Source organism: Haematobia irritans, chromosome 4 (genome assembly GCF_050003625.1).
Source record: "Haematobia irritans isolate KBUSLIRL chromosome 4, ASM5000362v1, whole genome shotgun sequence".
In the NCBI taxonomy this organism is placed as follows: Eukaryota; Metazoa; Arthropoda; class Insecta; order Diptera; family Muscidae; genus Haematobia; species Haematobia irritans.
In genome coordinates this window covers 160,327,037-160,349,334 of record NC_134400.1, presented here as the reverse complement: position 1 = coordinate 160,349,334, position 22,298 = coordinate 160,327,037, and the positions used below count along the sequence as shown (strand labels likewise).

The following is a 22,298-nucleotide window of genomic DNA, read 5'->3' as shown; positions in this document are numbered from 1 at the left end:
AACACTCATAGTTTAGTTTACTAAATAAGAAAATTAGTTTACTAAATAAGAGAATTTTCAGCTATAAATCTGAAACTTAACGCGAGTTTAAACATAACTTATATAAGCAAGAGTTTAATTAAGCTGTTAATTAGCTTGATTCAACAAAAGACTAACATATCCTTAGCTAATATACAACTTGGATATGTAAGATGAAAAATGTGTTGATGATAAATATAAAGACGTTTGGCATTGTAAATGTTCTACACTTTTATTTTAAAATTGCACCTGCATATTTAATATCATTAATACATACAAACAATACGACATACTTTCCTTATAGTATTCTTTCAAATATACAAATAAATATGCTTAATTTCTAACTTAAGTTATTGTGTATAATTTAATATTTTCTATAAGTAGAAAATGTGAAAAAGGAATATCATGGGACAAAGAAGTCATAAGGATCAAACAAAAATGATGGGGTTTTATAACATGGAGATGGTGGAGAAACCATATAAGTATGTTAGCTCTTTGGGCATTCTAATAAAATAATAGACGGATGTATTTCATTTATGGAGGTACACATTTTCGTATATATGTATATGCAATTATAAAATATAATCTATAACAATTAACAAAATTATAAATATGATAATAATTGGTTTTGCATGTGGAAGGGGATGGGCAAAAAAAAAAAAACATAGGTAAAATTTACTAATAAAGTATGTTCTAACAATGATCATAAGATTTAAGTAGACTATGCCTAAGGAAATGATTTTCAAAAAATCCATGGTTGCCTTTGTATTAGGACTCTTATTATCTAAGAGATTTTCTAAAATTTTCCATTTCATAAATACTATTAGAAAGTCTGAAAGAAAAAAACATAAATTGAAACATTAATAACAGGTCAATGGGAATTTAAAAAAAAATACAATTATTTTAATTTTGTGTACAGACCTTCCAAATGCATTGAACAATGCAACTATTTCACTTCGTTTCAAACGGAAAATGGGATCGACTTCTATGTGGGGTTTATCCCATAATCCGCTTTCGGTGGCCATATTCAATTTTTCAGAATATAATATTTTTAAAGCTGTTCCCAAACCCCTAGTCTGAAATATATAATAGTGAACATTTATAGCATTGTCAAATGTATTAAAAAAAAAAAAAAAACAAACAAAAACATTATTAAATATAAATATATAGATTGAATTCTCCAGTTCTACGCTATTTGATGGTGATGCATTTCACAAAAGCTAGCATTTTTCAATTAATTTTTGCATTATAATAAAGTATTATAATAAAGTTTCAATCTGATTTTCAAAATTCTCTTATATTACTTCTTTAGCTGACTCTGAACAGCGTGCTATGCAACATAAGACACTAATTTCAGAGAAGTTTTCCAATGGTGAAATATTGCGAAATCTCCCCAAAATTACAGACCAATTTTAGTTTATTTATTTATTTATTTATTTATGTAAATATTTGTATCATAAATCACACTTTTGATGCAAATTGCATAGTAATGTTGATTACAGATTGCACACAATGCCGATAGGGATACAAAAGTCGAAAATTTACTTTTCTCTTGTATACCCACCAAAGATCTTTAATGAGTCATAACAGCGATATACATGGCAGACACACGGGACATTTGCGTGTGTAAATTGCTTAAATTTCAAAATAATAACTAAAAATGCGTATGGGTTTGCCAGTAATTTTGTCAATTAATTATGAACCTTTCTAGCAATCCTTGTCTTCTTCTACCCTCTATTTTCCTGTGAGATGATTGCTTTTCGCATAGCTGCTAGGAGAAATATCACCTACGGCACAATATTGTGCTATGACCATCATATAATATGATACAATTTATTAAGACAGTTTATGAGAGCAAAGGTAGCAGGCTAATAAAAATGTCCAATTTATGACATTTTCTTTTTTTTGGTATTATGGAAAGATAAAAACATTAACCAAAATTGAGGGGATAGCTTTTTTAGGATGTCCACTCCCTCAACATTTCCATATATTGGACGATATGCCAATTTCAATTACTACACTATATTGCCGAAGTCTTTCTTGTATTATTGAAAACGAGGATTTTTTTTTATTCAACTTTGAGGACCAAAACGCAGTCAACCTATTTGACATTGATATATCATCTTAGAATTTTACTATGATATGGAATCTAAAGTGGCGAGCACTTGTGGAGACATGTGTACCAAATCTTATTTTTAAACGCTTACGAAGGTTTAATTTTTTTTTTTTTTTGAAATCTTACCCATTAGCGTAGCTAGACAATTTTCTGGGGGGAGAGTGTGGCTATAGCCCCTCTAGCTACAAATTTATAGACAGAACTTATAGGCTCAATTAATATTTCATTTTAAAAATGAATAAAAAATCAGACATCAAAATAACTAGACAATTAATTTATAATAAAGCGACTAAAAGTAGTTCCACACTTTTTGCTACCAAAAAAAAATGTGGAGCACTTCCCAAAATGTCCTTACAAAGAAGTTAATTATTTTAACCACATAGAAAGATTTTTTAATTCAATTTAAAACAAGTAAGGAAAGTCTAAAGTCGGGCGGGGCCGACTATATTATACCCTGCACCACTTTGTAGATCTAAATTTTCGATACCATATCACATCCGTCAAATGTGTTGGGGCTATATATAAAGGTTTATCCCAAATACATACATTAAATATCACTCGATTTGGACAGAATTTGATAGACTTCTACAAAATATATAGACTCAAAATTTAAATTGGCTAATGCACTAGGGTGGAACACAATTTTAGTAAAAAAATATGGGAAACATTTAAATCTGAAGCAATTTTAAGGAAACTTCGCAAAAGTTTATTTATGATTTATCGCTCGATATATATGTATTAGAAGTTTAGGAAAATTAGAGTCATTTTTACAACTTTTCGACTAAGCAGTGGCGATTTTACAAGGAAAATGTTGGTATTTTGACCATTTTTGTCGAAATCAGTAAAACATATAAATGTGAGCTATATCTAAATCTGAACCGATTTCAACCAAATTTGGCACGTATAGCTACAATGCTAATTTTACTCTCTGTGCAAAATTTCAACTAAATCGGAGTTAAAAATTGGCCTCTGTGGTCATATGAGTGTAAATCGGGCGAAAGCTATATATGGGAGATATATCGGGCGAAAGCTTTATAAGGGAGATATATCTAAATCTGAACCGATTTCAACCAAATTTGGCACGTATAGCTACAATGCTAATTCTACTCCCTGTGCAAAATTTCAACTAAATCGGAGTTAAAAATTGGCCTCTGTGGTCATATGAGTGTAAATCGGGCGAAAGCTATATATGGGAGCTATATCTAAATCTGAACCGATTTCAACCAAATTTGGCACGCATAGCTACAATGCTAATTATACTCCCTGTGCAAAATTTTAACTAAATCGGAGCAAAAAATTGGCCTCTGTGGTCATTTGAGTGTAAATCGGGCGAAAGCTATATATGGGAGCTATATCTAAATCTGAACCGATTTCAACCAAATGTGACACGCATAGCTACAATGTTAATTCTACTCCCTCTGCAAAATTTCAACTAAATCGGAGCAAAAAATAGGCCTCTGTGGGCAAATGAGTGTAAATCGGGCGAAAGCTATATATGGAAGCTATATCTAAATCTGAACCGATTTCAACCAAATTTGGCACGCATATCTACAATGCTAATTATACTCCCTGTGCAAAATTTCAACTAAATCGGAGCAAAAAATTGGCCTCTATGGGCAAATGAGTGTAAATCGGGCGAAAGCTATATATGGGAGCTATATCTAAATCTGAACCGATTTGGCTGATATATTTTCGAGACTCATAAAATATTCGGATGTACGGAATTTGAGGAAGATCGATTGATATACACGCCAATTATGACCAGATCGGTGAAAAATATATATGGCAGCTATATCTAAATCTGAACCGATTTTTTCCAAAATCAATAGGGATCGTCTTTGAGCCGAAACAGACCCTATACCAAATTTTAGGACAATCGGACTAAAACTGCGAGCTGTACTTTGCACACAAAAATACATCAACAGACAGACAGACGGACAGACAGTCAGACGGACATCGCTAAATCGACTCAGAATTTAATTTTAAGACGATCGGTATACTAAACGATGGGTCTCAGACTTTTCCTTCTTGGCGTTACATACAAATGCACAAACTTATTATACCCTGTACCACAGTAGTGGTGAAGGGTATAAAAAGAGTAAGAATTACTAAATTGGTACAATTTATTAAAATTTTGCCTCAAAAAGCATTAGAATGCATTAAATTTCATAAAAAATTATAACAATTATTTGTTTGAGAAAAAAATCACAAACATTTTTAATTCACATTTAAAACACTGAATTCGGATCCCACATTAAGAAGTGATGCAAATTCAGTGCAACGGCTGCTGAAATGGTGGACATCCGTCCTATGACAAGTTTATATTACTTTCATCGCTTCTCTACCAATTTCGCACCACTTCCGGTCCCAAAAAGAACTTTTTCACTAATTTTTGGGCGACGTTTTTTCCGCATTATTAAGATATTCATTTACGAAAAAATAGTTTTAATATCATTTACTACTTTCAAGTTCAACCTCAGCTTTATTTCATAAATATCAGACTTCAAACATTTACTTATAATAAAAAAAACTAACTTACAGTTTAGAAGATAATGTTAAGAAATAAAACTATATATTAACATCGGCAACTGCTACCACAACCCAAGTAATTCGATTGATAGGTTTTCAAATTCTGGGGGGAGGGTTTAAAATTTTTCTGGGTGGGTCTAAGCCCCCTCCCGAGAGGCCTTCCTACGCCTGTAATCTTATGGTAATGGTTTGGTGCCAATAATTTATTTCTTTACTTTTACTTCAGTTCCACTTTTATTAGAAGAAGCGTCGTGAATGATAGTTGAAATTTTAAAAATTTCGATAAATTTTCGTTATTTTAACCAGGGCTGTGGAGTCGGAGTCTGAAGATTTTGCTGGAGTCGGTGCCGGAGTCGTATAAATTTTGCTCGACTCCGACTCCGGAGAAACAAAATTTGAAAAACACTTCATATCTTTGTAACAAAAAAATATATATCGATAAATTAGATTCGATTGTGGTTTTTAATCGAACAACGAATAACGAAGTACTGGATTTCAGGCCATTCAAAGTGTATTTATATGGGTGAAATTTCACGCTGATATAAAAAGTAGGTTTTACTAGAATATGGGCTGAATTGATCAATTGTATAGTCTATTTTTAACATATTAAACTATCGATTTTTAACCCTATATATTACCAGCAAAAAAATTTGGAAGTTCTTCCAAAGGCACAACTTTAAAAGCACTTCCAGAAGATGCACTCCCAATGATGTTCTTTATTTTAACTACCCAAGAAGTTCTTTTAATTCAATTTTTATAACTTGGTTTTTTCATATTTTTAATGGGTAATTTTAACTTTTTTGTTTCAAATAGGTTAAAAACAGAGTAAGAATTCATAAAATGGTACAAACCATTTAAATTTTGTCGAAAAAATGCTAAATCCAATCAGAAAAAATAGTGCATTTTTAAAAATATTTGAGGTCAAACGTTTCCAACAGAATCCATTAAAAATTATAAACATTATTTATTTGACAAAATATCACGGAATTTTTAATTTACATCCAAAACATTGAATTCGGATCACACCTATAAAAGTGATGCAAATTCAGTGCAACGACTGTTGAAATGGAGGACCTCCGACCTATGACAAGCCCATGTTAAATTCATCGCTTCTGCGTCAATTTTGCACCACTTCCGGATCCAAAAAGAACATTTTTCATTACTTTTTTAGCGACGTTTTTTTTGCTGGGTACTCTTGATAAAGTTACAATTTTAAGGCAATATAGCAGTAGAACCTAACGTTATGAATTTTTGGCAGGCATGTTGAGTTCGAAGATGGGTCATACCGAACAATTTTGTGATATAGCACCTACATATAAACCCATCTCCGATAAGTTTTAAGAAAAGTTTCCCAGTCTAAAAGTTTCATAAGATTTGTCAGAAATTTTGAGTTATTTGAGATCCATAAATAAATGCGAAAATTTCCCGTCGGCCCAGATTTTGTACATGGTGAAAATTACTTGAGAAATCTCCATATACACCCGATGTCCTGGGAAGGTGTAATTTTAAATTAAACATCTGCCAACGTGCCATCTGAGGCGGTCTTTTGGGAGAAAGTTTGTTTCATCAATGGCACACGAAATTCTTTACATTAAATTAATGGCCTCTAATGTCCATAACGGATAGACCATTAATAAATCGATGTTTCACCATTTTACTTCTATTGAAACAATATTCGTAACTGTCCAGCTATTCCTGTCATCTGTTGTATAGTAGTGCTTATTTAAAATCCCGTCCTAATTTATGGCAGTTTATGTTTGTTTTATATATCCGACACATTGCATTTTTTTACATCTAAACTTTCTATCTGATTAGCCCGGCATTTTGATTTTTGTGTATTTTGCTTTTTTATATAGATTTATTTTTTATAAAATGCCTATATAGACCAATACCAGGAATTTACTTCTTAAACATACCTAATTATTTTTTGAAATTTTGTGTTTTTATAAATTCATATTCTGGAGATTGTTGTTATCTACCCATATTTTGATGTGGTCTCTATATAGTCTTGTGTCGTATTTTAATTTATTGGCCTGACATTAAAATGTAGAGTTCTTTACATTCCTAAAATGCTGAGATTTGTCGTCGAGTCATACCAAAAATTAAAATTAGAGTTCTTTTGGACATATAAACACATATGGCAAAATAGAATACTTTTATCGGTCTATTTTTGTCACACTACAACTTAAAATTACAATTGGAATACTGTTAAAATGAGATTAAGGTACACCACCTGGAGGCTAATAAAAAATGCTGGAGTCGGAGTCGAGCAAAATTGACTCGACTCCACAGCCCTGATTTTAACAACGCATTATGGAAATCTCTAAAAAAAAATGGAATACTATTCAGTTCAATTTTCGCACGAGGTAGTTCATTCTTCTGATAGAAAAGTTCACTTTAACGATATATAACAGGTTGGCTGATAAGTCCCCGGTCTAACACATAGATGGCGTCGCTAGTATTAAATGCATATTATTTTTATATAGTACCAACTTTCAAATGATTCGTGTCAAAATTTGACGTCTGTAAGTCAATTAGTTTGTGAGATAGAGCGTCTTTTGTGAAGCAAAGGAATTTCGTGTTTTGATAAAATACTGTTTTCTGAACGGAAAAAATACGGTGGAAGCAAAAACTTGGCTTGATAATGAGTTTCCGGACTCTGCCCCAGGGAAATCAACAATAATTGATTGGATATGCAAAATTCAAGCGTGGTGAAATGAGCACGGAGGACGGTGAACGCAGTGGACGCCCGAAAGAGGTGATTACCGATGAAAACATCAAAAAAATCCATGATTTTGAATGATTTTGAATGACCGTAAAATGAAGTTGATCGAGATAGCAGAGGTCTTAAAGATATCAAAGGAACGTGTTGGTCATATCATTCATCAATATTTGGATATGCGGAAGCTCTGTGCCGCGCGAGCTCACATTTAACCAAAAACAACAACGTGTTGATGATTCTAAGCGGTGTTTGCAGCTGTTAACTCGTAATACACCCGAGTTTTTCTGTCGATATGTGACAATGGATGAAACATGGCTCAATCACAACACTCCTGAGTCCAATCGACAGTCGGCTGAGTGGACAGCGACCGGTGAACCGTCTCCGAAGCGTGGAAAGACTCAAAAGTCCGCTGGCAAAGTAATGGCCTCTGTTTTTTGGGATGCGCATGGAATAATTTTTATTGATTATCTTGAGAAGGGAAAAACCATCAACAGTGACTATTATATGGCGTTATTGGAGCGTTTGAAGGACGAAATCGCGGCAAAACGGCCCCATATGAAGAAGAAAAAAGTGTTGTTCCACCAAGACAACGCACCGTGCCACAAGTCATTGAGAACGATGGCAAAAATTCATGAATTGGGCTTCGAATTGCTTCCCCGCCCACCGTATTCTCCAGATCTGTCCCCCAGCGACTTTTTCTTATTCTCAGACCTCAAAAGGATGCTCGCAGGGGAAAAATTTGGCTGGAATGAAGAAGTGATCGCCGAAACTAAGGCCTATTTTGAGGCAAAACCGAAGGAGTACTACCAAAATGGTATCAACAAATTGGGTATGGTATCAAAATATTTAGGCACTACTCCTCCCTAGCCTTGTGGAGAATTTTCCAGCTGCCCACCATCAACATGGATTCCGTAAGGTACACAGTACGATGACAGCCTTACATGCCATTTCGACACATATCAATAAGGGACTTAATCAGCCCAGGCCGTGTCATAGGACGGTTCTCGTGGCACTTGACCTATCGAAAGCATTCGATACGATCAACCATGCCAAATTATTTGAGGACATCGAGAATACGTCCCTACCGGCAAGAGTGAAACGTTGGGTGCTGAATTATATGTGTGGACGCCAGTCGTACGTGTAATTCAAGGACAAAAAGTCAAAACCCCGTAGAGTTAAACAGGGAGTTCCCCAGAGTGGGGTGATATCTCCGGCACTGTTTAACCTCTACCTGTCCTCGATTCCACCCCCTCCTGACGGCGTCGAGATTGTATCATATGCGGATGACTGTACAATCTTGGCATCTGGGCCCAATGTTAATGACATCTGCGATCGTTTAAATGTCTACTTAGCTAATCTTACCAGTTATTTCACTGCGAGAAACTTGAGGATATCCCCCACCAAATCCTCAGCCACACTATTCACAACATGGACGGCAGAAGTGCGCAGGCAGTTGAATATTAGTGTCGATGGCGAAATAATTCCGACCACAAATTACCCCAAGATTCTTGGGGTCACATTCGACAGCCTTTTCAGGTCGTCTGCCCATGCCACTGCAATTTGTAATAAGCTCCGTGGTAGAAACAAGGTCCTCAAGTCACTTGCCGGCAGTACTTGGGGTGCGGACAAAGAAACCTTGTTAGCTACCTATAAGGCAATTGGCCGGTCAGTGGTAAACTATGCAGCGCCAGTGTGGACACCGCAGACTAGTGATACGCAGTGGAATAACAAACAAACCTGTCAGAACGCTGCCCTTAGAACTGCGACTGGGTGTCTCCGCAGCACACCCCTGGATCACCTTTATGTGGAGACAAAGATCATCCCTGTGCGAAGACACAACTACATGTTGTCAAAGCAGTATCTCCTGGGTTGTTATCGCAGTAATCATCCAAACCACCATCTCATGGATGCACAACCACCACCCAGGAACGTAAGGGTTGATATACATAATCTAGAGCGCGAGATCCAGCGCTACAAAAGAGAACCTCTAGATCAAGCAGCGTACCAGGCAGGTTTGAACAGGATTCATGAGGATACTGTAGCTGAAGCGGTGAGAAGCTACAAGGTTAATCCTCTTCTCGGAGTCCGTCCACCGCCTATAGCACCGGAGGAAAGAGACCTCCCACGGCAGACTAGGGTAGTTTTAGCCCAGTTAAGATCAGGCAAGTGCAGTCGCCTCAATTCCTATTTATCAGTGATTGATAGCAGCGTAGCTGACGTATGTCCAATTTGCAACCAAGGGCCACACGACACACGCCATCTTTTCTCTTGCCCAGCTAAACTTACCGCCAGGTCACTCTGGACGCACCCCACCTTAGTCGCAGAGTTCCTCGATCTGGCCACAAGCTGAAGTACCAAAGCGTATAACATAAAAATGGATGAAATCACAATAAACTGTTACAACAACAACAACAAAAAATTGGAAGGTCGTTATAATCGTTGTATCGCTCTTGAAGGGAACTATGTTGAATAATAAAAAAACGAATTTTGACAAAAAAGTGTGTTTTTCTTTGTTAGACCGGGGACTTATCAGCCATCCTGTTAAGATAATACACACATCTTATATATCGCTATTTTTTTTTTTGTTTTCTTAAAATTTTATGATACTGAATTTTGTATAAAACTTGGAATCACTTTTATTGTATGTCTTTAAATGAAGTTAACTAAAAGTTGTTAGTATGTATCAACAAGTACACGCCCCTTATATATACCTCATAAGGTCAAAAATGTATAATTATTATTTTATTTTATACTCTATCCTATGGTGGAGGCTATAAAAATGCTGTGGTGTATGCGACAATAGGAATACGAGTGCCCATTCAACAAATTACTAGATATTTTAAAGAGGATGGACAATAATATGAAGGTGTATCAATGACCACACGTAAGTATTCATAAAATTTTTAATGTCTTCGATAAATTATAAGCACGGTATTTCTAAAGCCTTTGATAAGTTTACCTACCTGTAGCTTGCCCCATAATTTACATTTGTCACAACCAACACAATCCATTATACGAGAAATGTTTCTGAATTTCTCTTTAAATTCATATTTAAAGCGTATGCCCTGCAAACTGCCAGAAAATAGAGCATTTTCATCAAAGTGATTGGGAAATGATCTGAAAAACAAAAGAATATTGCATTTTTCACAAATTCATAAACAAAATAAACATTTTGGTCTGTATCTCATTTATTGAGGCTACTTACTCAATAACTGACAATAAATCATGTATTGCCATTTTTGTTTCCTGATCTTCTTCCACAATACCCGTATAGTATTCTTCCCTTCTCAGATAAGGGGCTGCTTTCGCTAGAGCCCTCAGTTCAACCAAATAGATAAAATACAAATTCCTCAACCAATGTGGTCCCTCACCATTCGTTGTTTCCGGACTAAATCTTCGCTTAAATTCTTCAACATTTGGTCCCCATATCCCTTGAGGGGCTAGGAAATCTTTAGTTTCCGATAGTAAATACTTGGAGCATAAATGTATGTTGATGCTAGTGTGTAGACCGGATATTATGCGATAAAAGGCACGTTGTTCCAAACACAATTTGTGTAAATCCATTTGGGCCAAATACTCCGTAAACGTATTACTTTTATTTTGGACTCCAAAACAGTTTTCCAAATATATACTTTTCCACACTCTATGTGCTGAGTCGCCTTTATAGCCAGTATAACGCTCGGGATTGAGTAGTAAGTCCACATATTGGCTACCTTCTTCTTTTTCATCGATAATACAAAAGTCTTCTTCGGCTTCGTCATGTTTTGCCCAAAGTTCAAATTCTTTGTGGGCTTGATCGCTTATGCTGGTATCGATGAAACCTAATATACTATTAAAATCATTGGCATCGGAACATTCCGGATCCTGGGCATCGGAGGAATACTAAAATAAATCGATAGTAAATTTACATATGTTTACGACACTTTAGAAGTTGAGGATATTTTAATTTGTGAGCTGATTGTATAATGTTCTTGTGTAGTATAAATGAAAGCGTGCAATGTATTTTTAGTGCATACTTCACGTTAAAATACTTTTTTTTGTTGTACGTTATTTAAATTGCATAATTGGCACAAATACAATTTACTCCATAATTAATTTATATTTACACAAATGTTTTTTTATAAACAATAAAAAAGTGTTGTTAAAGCAAATGAATAAATGACAGAACAAAGCCTATAGTCATACCATATTGCATGCAGATCGACAAAGAAAAGTAGGTGTTTTGAAAATGTGACACAATCTCTATTTAATTTGAAATTTTATCAACAGGGTTCAATGAAACTCTATTGCTGCAAGTAGTATACGATTTAAGATTTGGGAATGTAACCGATTTTCGTTGTTTAACCGAGAAATGTATCTAGCCGGGGTTCTGGCTCTCCCCTCAAATTTGTTCGCACCCATAGAAAAGTCTTGGTCAACCAGCATCAAGATTAAATTTTTGCTCGGTCCAAATTGGTTCAGACGGCAGAAAGTATTCATAATCCTGGTCATGGGAAAAATTCTGCGTCAATCTAGTAACGTTCGTCTATACCTCCATATATATGTCTGTTGGATCGAAAAAATAAAATATCTGCTTGAGACTTGACCCTAAAAGTTCTTATTTCATTAGGTAGTTGGGTATAGCACTTGGGTCATATCGGAGTTATAAGAGAGATAGGAAAACAATGTTTCGATGTGTCAAAGCTGAATATTTTCTATACGGTGTGAATTACAACTTTTTCCATATGAAATTGAAAATGTTTCATACGAACTGAAAAAGGTGTAATTTTATTCGTAATAGAAAAAAATTAATGGGAAAAGGACAATTACAACCCCGCACAGTAGTAACTTCTTTCGTAACTTATGTTGCAAAAAAAAAGTATTTTCATTTTTTTTTCTTTTTGGTACCATCACTATAAATCGGATATACAGTGATGCGTGTCTCCCCCTTATAATTGAGTGCTACTCGATTCTATGTTTAGCTCAATGACAAGCAATATCTACCAAATGGCCACCACGGTTACCCATACAGAACCATATTACCTAACCAAAACCTATCAGAACCATATCCTTTTCATGAAAATTTTCCTCAATAGCTTTACGAATTATTTCTTGAAGTCTTCAGTGAACGTGACCTAAAAGGACACACATTGAGAATGTAGAGACTTCTAAAAAAACTAAAAATTTCACAACCGACGGTGGCCAAATATTTAATAGAAATTGAAAAAAATTCGTCGCCACTGTCAAAAAAGGAAAACAGGAAAGGAAAAAAGGTTCGAAATCGGACGGGGTGGGGTGGCACTGGAAAAAATAGTTTACTTGCGTAAATGATTGATTTCAACACTTATTCGAATCGTCGATAGTATACGACTGTGGGTATTCTAAGAAAAACCGTCAAACTCTAAAAAGACAACATAAATTGGCACACATAAAGAGAGAGCATAAACTATATTGCCAGAACTTTTAGAATGAGTTTAGTGCCAACGATCAATCAATTATTATGTTTAGCAAATAATTTTTTTTCTCAACGCTGAATGATTTGTTTATTTTCTTTTGTATTGCAATTTCGACCAAATACCAAAACGTTTTTAACTTTGATTTGTCTTTGGTCAGTAATGCTGGTTATATTGCTGAATGTGTTAAAGCATTTTTAAGGTGTTTCGCACAAAGTACAATATGTCATTCGGACTCGACCCAACTCATAGAAAATTATTACGTAAATTATTTTTAAGGACTAAAGAAAATAAAGACTAACATAAAAGAAGAAAAATGAGAAAAAAGAACAAAAACTTTTTTATTTCTGAATTTTAATATCTTTAGACGTTTTTAAATGCGATTAGAAAACATTTTTTGCGTATGCCTTAATTTGAGAAATATCCAAATGCCGGACAAATTATTAATTCCCCATGTTACAATATTCGCAATCGCATGTTTTACATGTCTTAGTGTAATCGAATTGAGAAAGTAGCAGACAAAGATTGTTATTACAGCAAACAGTAGCGTGTTACCCTTTTTTAGCTCATTATTTGCAGTTCTATCAAAAGGCAAAGCAGAAAATTGCCTACTAACGAATATGTCCTTATCATAGCGTTTAAATAGAATAAAGAATGATTAGAGACCATTAACCATGGATGGTTTAATAATGAACTTGGTTTTCTTAGGCTATATGTAATTACCACTCTACCCAACCCAACCATGAATGTCCCACCATTTTGTATTGCCATGCATAAAATCAAGACAACAAATATATATAAAACAATAGGCCAAATTCAAAACACTGTTGTGAATACATTTTAGGTCTACTAGATAACTTTCTTTGATTATTTCGTGTTTCAATCACTGTATTGCCACACTTTTTATAAATGATAATAAAAAAGTCTACTACTGAATTTTCTATAGCATAAAAATCAATCAAATACTGTGTATATTTCAATAGATAAATAACAATTGATAACAAAAACGAATGAAAAGTACTTCAATTGCAAGTAAAAAAACCCAAGAAAAATACCAAACCAAAATACAAGCGTATAAGTATATAGATGGGAAAATAATACCCAAAAGATAATAATAAATAGCAACAGGCATAGGTAATTATTTATACATTCGATGGAAAAATATATAAATCAAGATATATTAAAATAAACTTAAGCCACCAAGCTAACATTCAGTGACATACAGATATACTGATTTTGAAAGAGGTATACGTGTACTTTGTAAACAAAGTTAATATTTGTGTACGCCCCTTTTTCCACAATTTAACGAAAATCAGATCTTAAAGTGGATACTATTTTCGGTTTCTACACCAGCTTGTTTTCACCGCAAATGTTTGAATCAATGAATTTCGAAATGTTGTATTTTTCGCAATCAATGCCTTGGATCTTTGTCGTCCATGATTTGATAAGATTTGATAAAACTAGAATAGTAGAATACTTTTGCAATTTAGTGGAAACTCCGACAAAATCCAAGCAAATTTCTATCTAACATTGTAATGTCTGATGATGACGACACATGCGAGATAATGAAATCATAAACTATGTGTTGATCTTTATTATGCCCACCACCAACAGTTGTTAAACTTACCTTATAAGCTGCCGCTTTCATATAATGATGATAATCTGCATCTTCCTTTAGTCCCGGTGGTATTGTCTGTTCTTCACAATTCTGCACTTGACAGAATCGCATAGCACATTTACTGTCATCGGCCCAAAAAGGGCACTGCTGATGTAAATTAACTTTGAAAAAACGAAAATAGTTTTTAACAAGTAAACTTTTTAGGCGGGGATAGATTTTTATATTATTGAAGTGGTCTACAGTATCCACCTCACAACCGCAATCGTTTATAGATCCTTCCAGCTGAAATTTCAAAATTTTATATGAATATACATATTTGCTGGGCGCCAAACTCTTCAATGAACCAACAATTACCTCACAGAAGCAATTCTTATGAGTCTCTGCCGTATCGTAGGAAGCAAAATAGCCACAAGACAGCTGAGTTCCATATAAACAAACCAGCAGCAACACCACAAAAAGTGGTGCTTTATTCCACAAATAATGCCACAGAGACATGACTCTTATGAGACACTACCTTTTGTATTGTATCCACTACCGTCTTAAGTTCAAATCTAACACATTTGTCCTTGACCAAAACATTGGCCCACGACCGAGATTGACGCCACACAAAAAGAAAGTATGGAAACAAATAGAAAAAGACAAGCTCTTATATGAGACGGACGTTGTCACCACCGCTTTCCTGCCCCCCCGCAATAATACGCAAACTATTCCGTTTGAACCCACGTCAGTGTTTTTGAAGTGCGTACGATTCGTTTATGCTCTATAACTTTTTATATTTGAAACTGATACTGTTTAATAAAGCATTTTCTGTTTATTTGGGTATTTTTTCCGCGTTATTCCTTGTATGTAGAAATAAATTCTACTTAAACAAATCTGCTTCGAGTGTGTACGTGTTTATTTTCATGTTACTGATCAATGTTGCCAGACTGGCGATAAGTAAAGGAAAACAACTAACAGCTGTTAACGGTCTGATGCATGAGAGTTGGATTACACCATGATAAATTACTACAGGTGAAAGCATCACAAACTGTGTACACAGAGAGCATTAAGATAACAACCCAATAAACACAAACGTTTGAAAAATACTAAAATTCAATAATTTTTCAAACATTTTTTCAAAGAATTAGGGTAATATTCAAGTTGAGAAATTGTTGAGAAAATCGCGTTCTCAACAAAAAACAGACATTACCCTCAACAGTAAAATTCAACAAAATAGCAATAATTTCTCAATTGTAATCCTCAAATTTAAATGCATCGCTACTCAATAATTTCTCAAACAGTTTTCAATGTGAGAAAAATAAAAAACTAGCATTGTTGCGAATACTTTCAAACCACAATTTGTATGAAAGTCAATCCTAGTTCTAACTGAAAGTCAATACTAAATTTCTAGGGATTTTGTAAATTTTATTATTTTTTCGTTAACAAATATAATAATCTTAAAAATAACATTAATAATATATGAAAATAATAATATTATACCAATCAAAATGTAATTATCTTATTAAACGTATTAATAAATAAAACTATGAATACAACTTTAAATATCTTAAACATTTTTACATGTATAATTCCATTTCCTCCATAATGTTGGTGTCATTAATATGCTGGCAATTTGAAATAATTACTATCGAGGATCTTGCTGGCTTGTGTGTTAGAATAGATTCCAGCAAGAGGAAATCACAAAATATCAAACTGATGACGGGTAAATTGATGTAATGCACATTTTCATCCAGAAGTTCTTGATATAGGAATTGTTGCACTTTGTTTTAATTGGTTGCACTTTGTAAGTTTTCTGAAAACTTTTCTTTGTTGTTTCCTTCATCGGTTTTTCATCGGCCAACATCTTCCAAGAATATACCATTCAATGATTTTAGTTTTCTGCAAAACAATCGAGTTTTGTGATTTCCATTATGTTTTCATTTCACTTTTTATTTTGACTTACCAATTTGTATTTCTTCCAACTGACCACGTACTTCGTGATTTCCTCAAGAATGTTGGTGTTACAAAATTGTTGTTATTAAAATACTGGCAATTTTCAGGAACTTGATGACCAGATAATTGGAATAAATTTCCAGCAATTTCAATTCACAAAATAACAAATTAAACCGATGATGCACATTTTCACCCAGAAGTTCTTGATATAGGAATTGTTGCACTTTGTTTTAGTTGGTTGCACTTTGTAAGTTTTCTGAAAACTTTTCTTTGTTGTTTCCTTCATCGGCCAACATCTTCCAAGAATATACCATTCAATGATTTTAGTTTTCTGCAAAACAATCGAGTTTTGTGATTTCCATTATGTTTTCATTTCACTTTTTATTTTGACTTACCAATTTGTATTTCTTCCAACTGACCACGTACTTCGTGATTTCCTCAAGAATGTTGGTGTTACAAAATTGTTGTTATTAAAATACTGGCAATTTTCAGGAACTTGATGACCAGATAATTGGAATAAATTTCCAGCAATTTCAATTCACAAAATAACAAATTAAACCGATGATGCACATTTTCACCCAGAAGTTCTTGATATAGGAATTGTTGCACTTTGTTTTAGTTGGTTGCACTTTGTAAGTTTTCTGAAAACTTTTCTTTGTTGTTTCCTTCATCGGCCAACATCTTCCAAGAATATACCATTCAATGATTTTAGTTTTCTGCAAAACAATCGAGTTTTGTGATTTCCATTATGTTTTCATTTCACTTTTTATTTTGACTTACCAATTTGTATTTCTTCCAACTGACCACGTACTTCGTGATTTCCTCAAGAATGTTGGTGTTACAAAATTGTTGTTATTAAAATACTGGCAATTTTCAGGAACTTGATGACCAGATAATTGGAATAAATTTCCAGCAATTTCAATTCACAAAATAACAAATTAAACCGATGATGCACATTTTCACCCAGAAGTTCTTGATATAGGAATTGTTGCACTTTGTTTTAGTTGGTTGCACTTTGTAAGTTTTCTGAAAACTTTTCTTTGTTGTTTCCTTCATCGGCCAACATCTTCCAAGAATATACCATTCAATGATTTTAGTTTTCTGCAAAACAATCGAGTTTTGTGATTTCCATTATGTTTTCATTTCACTTTTTATTTTGACTTACCAATTTGTATTTCTTCCAACTGACCACGTACTTCGTGATTTCCTCAAGAATGTTGGTGTTACAAAATTGTTGTTATTAAAATACTGGCAATTTTCAGGAACTTGATGACCAGATAATTGGAATAAATTTCCAGCAATTTCAATTCACAAAATAACAAATTAAACCGATGATGCACATTTTCATCCAGAAGTCCTTGATATAGGAATTGTTGCACTTTGTTTTAGTTGGTTGCACTTTGTAAGTTTTCTGAAAACTTTTCTTTGTTGTTTCCTTCATCGGTTTTTCATCGGCCAACATCTTCCAAGAATATACCATTCAATGATTTTAGTTTTCTGCAAAACAATCGAGTTTTGTGATTTCCATTATATTTTCATTTCACTTTTTATTTTGACTTACCAATTTGTATTTCTTCCAACTGACCACGTACTTCGTGATTTCCTCAAGAACGTTGGTGTTACAAAATTGTTGTTATTAAAATACTGGCAATTTTCAGGAACTTGATGGCCAGATAATTGGAATAAATTTCCAGCAATTTCAATGCACAAAATAACAAATTAAACCGATGATGCGATCATCCAGTAGTTGTTGATATGGAAAAGCATAAATACCAAGTTTTTTTGGTTGCACTTTGATTTATGGAAACTTTCTCTTCTCGATAAGCCACTACCATTTTTCATCGGCCAGCCTCTTAATGTGTCCAAGAATCAGCATCCAAATATTTTAGTTGTCTGCAAAGAGATTTGAGTTTAGTGACTTCCTTCAAGTTTTCATTTCGTGTTTTAGTTTTACTTACCAATTATTATAAGCAATTTCAATTGATTATTAAAAAATTTCCACATTTTTGTATTTCTTCCACGAACTTTGTTGTCCAAAGTAGTATTGAAAACCATGTGGTTTTTTCGTTGCATTTCAGGGTAGTGTTTTGTCAAAGTTTTCTCCAATTATCTTCAACACATTTTCAAAGTTTTCGTCAACATTTTGCCAAATTGGTTGTAATTCGCAAACAATTTGAAGATGAATTGAAGATGAGCTTTTTCAAGTCAAGTTGAATTTATGTTGAAAATGATATTTACCCTCAAACTGAAGAGGTGTTGCATTTGAAAAACGCTCATCCTGTGTTTATTGGGAAGAGAACGAAACTGTCAAGCGAAACTGCGTCAGTAGGTGGCAGTCATGAGGAAATTTATCTAATGTCATGCAGTTTTTGTCGGCGCTTCTCTCAAATATCATACAGTTTTCGTCGGCGTCACCCAGTTCAGTTCTCTGCTGGCCTTATGAAATGTAAGAAAAATAGGATTTAGAACCTACTTTGTAGTAACAAATGTTCTTTTATATTTAATTCTTTTCTTTCTGTTAAATTTTTTGACAGATAATTTGAAATTATAACTGCCGATGTCTTATGCGCTTTACAGACTATCAGTTATTCCGGACGAAAAGTCTGTGTTTGTAAAGAATCTTACAGTGTGTCGGATCGATACGACTTGTCGGCGATGACTAAATAATCGGTAAATGAGTTATCAATATGTTCGACACAGGCACTGTCGTCCGGAATAACTGATAGTCTGTAAAGCGCATAAGTTTATCCGAACGACAGCGCTCGTGTCGAACATATTCTATATACAAATCCTTATCTTTTAAACACGCTTTTGGCTAAACTTTTATTTATTGTGTAACAGAAAAATCACATTTTCGGTATTCATTTTCATGAGGGAGAGTGAAAAACTAAAAAGCGCATACGTCTCTCAGACGTCGATAAGCTGTCTAGGGTTAAAGATATCAAGGCACCCAAAAGTTTCATCATATATACGAGATCTTATCTTATTGCGGATGAAAAGCATCTCTCACAGTCGACATCTGAGTACTATGTTCGTATTTTTCACCAAAACACTAAATTAAAAGTACAAAAATCTATATGAAGACGATTATATTTTAATAAAGTCTTGTGAAATAATGAAAGGAAAAGATCTAAGGAATTGATTGGGAACCATTTTATGTTTATAGTTTAATTAATTTCAAAAAGTAACCGTGAAAACAAGCTGGTTTTCAGCTTGAAAACTGAACATAACATAGTACTCAGCTTAAGGATCGTTTATACTGAACGAAGACAACAATTTATTAATAAAAATATTAAAAAGCCACAAATTTTACAAAACTTGGATTATTTTTTCGGGATCCCAAAAAATCCCGGGATTCAAAATGAAAAATTCCGGGTGACAGACCTACTTATAACGTAGATTCAATTTTTGCTGGCGGCGGCTACTAAATGTTTCCCTCCGGTGGCGGCGGCGGCGGCTTGACGGCTAAGCCGATATAAATTTGTCCATTCCCAATAAACACAGGATGAGCGTTTTTCAAATGCAACACCTCTTCAGTTTGAGGGTAAATATCATTTTCAACATAAATTCAACTTGACTTGAAAAAGCTCATCTTCAATTCATCTTCAAATTGTTTGCGAATTACAACCAATTTGGCAAAATGTTGACGAAAACTTTGAAAATGTGTTGAAGATAATTGGAGAAAACTTTGACAAAACACTACCCTAAAATGCAATGAAAAAACCACATGGTTTTCAATACTACTTTGGACAACAAAGTTCGTGGAAGAAATACAAAAATGTGGAAATTTTTTAATAATCAATTGAAATTGCTTATAATAATTGGTAAGTAAAACTAAAACACGAAATGAAAACTTGAAGGAAGTCACTAAACTCAAATCTCTTTGCAGACAACTAAAATATTTGGATGCTGATTCTTGGACACATTAAGAGGCTGACCGATGAAAAATGGTAGTGGCTTATCGAGAAGAGAAAGTTTCCATAAATCAAAGTGCAACCAAAAAAACTTGGTATTTATGCTTTTCCATATCAACAACTACTGGATGATAATTCGCATCACATCGATAGTTTAATTTATATCGCATCATCGGTTTAATTTGTTATTTTGTGAATTGAAATTGCTGGAAATTTATTCCAATTATCTGGCCATCAAGTTTCTGAAAATTGCCAGTATTTTAATAACAACAATTTTGTAATACCAACGTTCTTGAGGAAATCACGAAGTACCTGGTCAGTTGGAAGAAATGCAAATTGGTAAGTCAAAATAAAAAGTGAAATGAAAACATAATGGAAATCACAAAACTCGATTGTTTTCCAGAAAACTAAAATCATTGAATGGTATATTCTTGGAAGATGTTGGCCGATGAAAAACCGATGAAGGAAACAACAAAGAAAAGTTTTCAGAAAACTTACAAAGTGCAACCAATTAAAACAAAGTGCAACAATTCCTATATCAAGAACTTCTGGATGAAAATGTGCATTACATCAATTTACATCCCGTCATCAGTTTGATATTTTGTGATTTCCTCTTGCTGGAATCTATTCTAACACACAAGCCAGCAAGTTCCTCGATAGTAATTATTTCAAATTGCCAGCATATTAATGACACCAACATTATGGAGGAAATGGAATTATACATGTAAAAATGTTTAAGATATTTAAAGTTGTATTCATAGTTTTATTTATTAATACGTTTAATAAGATAATTACATTTTGATTGGTATAATATTATTATTTTCATATATTATTAATGTTATTTTTAAGATTATTATATTTGTTAACGAAAAAATAATAAAATTTACAAAATCCCTAGAAATTTAGTATTGACTTTCAGTTAGAACTAGGATTGACTTTCATACAAATTGTGGTTTGAAAGTATTCGCAACAATGCTAGTTTTTTATTTTTCTCACATTGAAAACTGTTTGAGAAATTATTGAGTAGCAATGCATTTCAATTTGAGGATTACAATTGAGAAATTATTGCTATTGTGTTGAATTTTACTGTTGAGGGTAATGTCTGTTTTTTGTTGAGAACGCGATTTTCTCAACAATTTCTCAACTTGAATATTACCCTAATCCTTTGAAAAAATGTTTGAAAAATTATTGAATTTTAGTATTTTTCAAACGTTTGTGTTTATTGGGTTCCGATATAAAATATCCATTATAAAATCAATTTGAAGTTATTTGCATGGTAGGTTAGGTTAGGTTAAAGTGGCAGCCCGATTAAGACTCAAGGTTGGATTACATATCATGCGTTAATCCGTGCGTTGATGGAAGGGTTGATTTTTTTCAGTTTGAAGCCCTCTAACAAAACTGTTGCTTTCAAAGAGAAAATGCAACTCTTCAATCAACTCACGCATTAACGCATAGTATGTAACTCAACCTTCAGGCTCACTTATGCGCTTTACAGACTAGCAGTTATTCCGGACGGAATGTCGGTGTTTGTAAAGAATCTTACAGTATGTCGGATCGATACGACATGTCGGCGATGACTAAATAATCGCTAAAAGTGTTATCGATCCCATAAACATACAGCAGTATCGATTATGCCTTCAGACTTAACTTATAGTGTGCACAATATATGGGATATATTCGACACGAGCACTGTCGTCCGGAATAACTGATAGTCTGTAAAGCGCATTAGACTATTCAGTCCATTGTGATACCACATTAACTAAAAATACCTATTACATATGGGCACTTCTAGTTTTAACCGCTGAACCTTCTCGATTATTTTCTTCTGTTGAACCAACCAGATTGTTCCAAAAACATTAGCAGTCTGCTTAAGTTAACGTTTTCTAGGTCCGCCAGTAATCTGAAGCTATATGCCCCTAAAATTTGCTTACGCCTTATGCGCTTTACAGACTAGCAGTTATTCCGGACGGAATGTCGGTGTTTGTAAAGAATCTTACAGTATGTCGGATCGATACGA

General features: G+C 33.9%; 1 protein-coding gene and 2 long non-coding RNA genes across 3 annotated transcripts; 1 reads left to right on the top strand and 2 right to left on the bottom strand.

The window, feature by feature from the left end:
- Positions 1 to 231: 231 nt before the first annotated feature.
- On the bottom strand, positions 232 to 15,352 carry Ero1L (endoplasmic reticulum oxidoreductin-1-like protein). The gene is made up of 6 exons (XM_075304529.1): positions 14,790 to 15,352; positions 14,445 to 14,717; positions 10,591 to 11,267; positions 10,349 to 10,502; positions 940 to 1,094; positions 232 to 850 (listed from the first exon to the last, which is right to left on the bottom strand). Exons 1-6 carry the CDS (start codon positions 14,928 to 14,930, stop codon positions 799 to 801), a joined length of 1,452 nt encoding a protein of 483 aa, XP_075160644.1. The 5' UTR covers positions 14,931 to 15,352; the 3' UTR covers positions 232 to 798.
- A 466-nt stretch (positions 15,353 to 15,818) lies between these two features.
- On the bottom strand, positions 15,819 to 18,654 carry LOC142235258 (uncharacterized). Its single transcript, XR_012721850.1, has 7 exons — positions 18,326 to 18,654; positions 17,929 to 18,260; positions 17,533 to 17,864; positions 17,148 to 17,468; positions 16,763 to 17,083; positions 16,378 to 16,698; positions 15,819 to 16,313 (listed from the first exon to the last, which is right to left on the bottom strand). It is a non-coding gene; the product is annotated as an uncharacterized LOC142235258 (long non-coding RNA).
- Positions 18,655 to 19,850: 1,196 nt separating this feature from the next.
- Positions 19,851 to 21,064, top strand: LOC142236119 (uncharacterized). The gene is made up of 3 exons (XR_012721908.1): positions 19,851 to 20,191; positions 20,257 to 20,620; positions 20,685 to 21,064. It is a non-coding gene; the product is annotated as an uncharacterized LOC142236119 (long non-coding RNA).
- Positions 21,065 to 22,298: the final 1,234 nt, after the last annotated feature.